This window comes from Mercurialis annua, linkage group LG3, assembly GCF_937616625.2.
Source record: "Mercurialis annua linkage group LG3, ddMerAnnu1.2, whole genome shotgun sequence".
Classification (NCBI taxonomy): Eukaryota; Viridiplantae; Streptophyta; class Magnoliopsida; order Malpighiales; family Euphorbiaceae; genus Mercurialis; species Mercurialis annua.
In genome coordinates, this window is record NC_065572.1 from 18,766,686 (window position 1) to 18,770,268 (window position 3,583).

At 34.1% G+C, this 3,583-nt stretch overlaps 1 protein-coding gene across 1 annotated transcript; it reads right to left on the bottom strand.

Annotated features, from left to right (window-relative positions):
- Positions 1-296: 296 nt before the first annotated feature.
- On the bottom strand, positions 297-2,391 carry LOC126671710 (uncharacterized). Its single transcript, XM_050365499.2, has 2 exons — positions 1,998-2,391; positions 297-846 (listed from the first exon to the last, which is right to left on the bottom strand). Exon 2 carries the CDS (start codon positions 841-843, stop codon positions 517-519), a length of 327 nt encoding a protein of 108 aa, XP_050221456.1. The 5' UTR covers positions 844-846; positions 1,998-2,391; the 3' UTR covers positions 297-516.
- Positions 2,392-3,583: the final 1,192 nt, after the last annotated feature.

The following is a 3,583-nucleotide window of genomic DNA, read 5'->3' on the forward strand; positions in this document are numbered from 1 at the left end:
CTTCTTTTCTTGATCCAAACTTAAATTAAGGTGTAATTGATCTGGTTTCTGAAGTTAGGTTTAGGTTTTCATCACCTTCTTACTCTTGTTTCTCTCTTTTTGTTTTGGTAAAATGAAGATAAGATAGTTAAGAGGTGATATTTAACCTTTAGCTAAGATTCCATCTAACTAAAATAGGAATGCTTTTATGGAATCATTTACCATTAAAAATATCTCATATAGTCCTTGAAATATCCTTTAAGTATAACTTAAACCTTCTAATTTATTTGTTTTCATAATAACCAAATAACCCTAATTAACCGACATACTTTCATTCCAATTTAGTTTGAATATATTTGTTTGTCGTTATACTAACTCTTAATTAAATTGAATAGTTATAGCATTAATCAAACTTCCATATTTCCTATGTAAATGAATATCAATCATACGTGTTATGTTTCCGTAAATGCTAATGAATGTGACTTACTCTTAATCATAAAAAATTGAATGAAATGCATGAGCATAACTATATGATATTCAAATGTGGGTGTTACACCCAGCCAAGAAAGTAATGAAGTCGAACGCCTGCATATTCGGTGCATGTTGCACCCCTGGTGCCTGCTGCATATTCGGTGCCTGCTGCACATTCGGTGCCTGAACACCTGTTGCACCACGTCCTCTAGCTCCACCTCTACCAGCACCAGCTCCTCTGCCTCTACCTCTACCTATGCCAGCACCTCTACCTCTACCACGTCCAGCATTGGCCGGAACTGGTGGTATGTTCTGATCGACTTCCATGGAAATCGCATCATCATCCACAGCTTCTTGCTCTGCCGCAGCACGAGTACGAACAACATTGTCCATATCCTAAGGATTGAACAAAAAAAATTTAAAAAACACATAATTCATACCCAAGTATGAAACAAAACAAATAACAAATTAGGATTTCCCGAGAAATCAAAAGCATTAAAATATTCACCCAAGTGAAATAAAATTAACATTTAACAGCATCAAATCAACATATAATGACTGACTCGACGCAATCCTATTGGTGTAGGCAGAATATTTTAAAATCAAAAGATGACGTTTTTAAAGACATGATAGAAACCTATATCCGCAGTAGTTCCTAAGACACAACCATGCCTAACAAAGTAAACACATAGCAAGCAAATGGCCTTGGTTTGAAACCAAAGCTTTGATACCAAGTTTGTCACGACCCATTTTCACGAATCGCGACCGGCGCTAGGGTATGGGTAATGTAGTACCAAAACCCGTAGCTAGCCTTTCAATTAATATAGGCTTAATTACTTAAAAACCACTCACTTTGAACTTTTTTTTCGTTTATACCCTGACTTAGGAAAAAATTCATTTATACCCTGACGTATGTGTTTATGTTTCACCTCTACCCCGAGGCACTAAATTAACCTCTTTTCATTTAGAAAAAAGTTTTAAATAATCCTTACTTTTGAACATTTTTAAAGATGAAGTATTTTTTTATATTGTTTTTAATAGAAAAAAGTATAAAATAATCCTTTTATTTAGTTGTTTTCAATAAATCATTTTTTTTTGGCCTAATTACTTAAAAAAACCCCACGTTGTAACATTTTTTCGTTTATTCCCTGACCTAGGAAAAAATTCATTTGTACCCTATTTTTTATTTTTCGTTTTCAACTGTACCCCAAAGAGTTAAAATGACCTCTTTTCATTTGAAAAAAAGTTCAAAATAATCCTTTACTTTTAACTTATATTCTAATTAAACATTAATGTTATTAATTATAAAAAAACACATTCTCCTTCCTAAAAAAATTCAAAAATTATTTATAAATAAAAAAATTAGAAAATGATAAGAAAAGTTAAAGAGAATGCGAGTGAGGAATATGTGAGATCAGTGGCTGATTTAATGGTGGTTAACACATAATACAAAAATTGAAATGAGGATGAATTTTAGGTATGAACAGGTTACAGGTGCATGCCTAAATGCTTCTGCTGCCGTCCTGCCTATCTCTATGCCTCTTTACCTTCTAATTATAAGCCACCACTCCCTCTAAACACCTCTGTTTGGTCTCTAGAGAACATCCGAACGGTCTTCGTCTCCAACGAACCAGTGGACAGCCGCCGTCTACAGCGAACCAGCGACAGCCGCCATCTCTAGCGAACAGTCGCCGTCACCAGCGGACCAGCAGACAAATGCCTTTGTTGCCAGCGAACCAACTAAGAGCCTCCGTTGCAGCCTCACCAAGGAACACTGCCGTCGCCTCCAGCGTTTGAACACCAACGCCGCCACCTGCAACTTTAAATACATAGTAAATCGATTTATTTTGAATTGATAAATGAGAGATCTAAAATTTAAGATATGAAATTTAATTGTAAACTTGCAGGTGTACAATGGAATAAAGTATAATATTTTTAGGATTAATGTTTAGGACTTATTTGAATATTTTTAATGTAAAAGGATTTGTTTGTATATTTTCAAATAGAAAAAAGTATAATATAATCCTTCTATTTAATTGTTTTTAATATTTGCATCCTTTAATTAATAAAATTGTCAAAAAATTATATTTTGGGGTACAGTTGAAAACGAAAAATCGAAAATAGGGTATAAATGAACTTTTTCCTAGGTCAGGGTATAAACGAAAAAATGTTACAAGATGGGGGTTGTTTTAAGTAATTAAGCCTTTTTTTTTTAAAATTTGGGGTAGAGGTGAAACATAAACACATACGTCGGGGTATAAATGAATTTTTTTCTAGGTCAGGGTATAAACGAAAAACAAGTTCAAGGTTGGTGGTTTTTAAATAATTAAGCCATTAACATATAAACACATAAACCTGCAGAAAACCAATGCTCGGGGGCAACCGAGACTTCAGCATAAATCTAGCAGTTTATAATAATCAACAATTAAAATAACATGCTTATTTAATTCCGAGTGTAAAATAGATTTATCATAAACCAATGTAAATACTGTAACGTGCCAAAGCAATATAAACAGTCGAACCAATTCGACAAAATATATAATAATAATAAAGACGTCTAGTTACTACTGCGGTCTAAGAATAAAACAGTTTTACAGTTTATCAAAAATAAAAGGAACCTCCGAGGAAAAGTAAATGCAGAGATCACCAGACTCTCTCAGATCATAACCCTGGGGAAAATTGGGAAAAACAACGGGGTCAGATAAACTGAGATGGGTTTATACCACTATCTATATTTATTAAGTGGAAAACCTTTAAAACCGTTTAAAACATTTAATAACGATATTACGAATAATAGTTGGAACCCTAATCCACAATTCTAAATAAATATCATAATCCAATAGGTCTGGTCCCGAGAGTTGAGCTACACCGAGTTACCACTGACCACACTTATACCAGAGTCCCAAGAGCTGAGCTACACCGAGTTACTCTACTTGGTCCCGAGAGCTACGCTCACAGCGAGTTACCACATTTCCATATATAACTTACCCAGATCAATACCGGTGCGCACGCAGTCCTAATGATGCCCATTAGGTAGCATGATCCAACTAGAAGCCATAATATAAAAACAGTCGAAGTATACGTACAGTATATATATTTAATATTAAAATAACAATTTACTTAATAAAGCGGT

What these genes read in the sequence shown, in the direction of transcription:
- LOC126671710 (XM_050365499.2), bottom strand. Translation starts at nt 843, where the DNA reads ATGGACAATGTTGTTCGTACTCGTGCTGCGGCAGAGCAAGAAGCTGTG.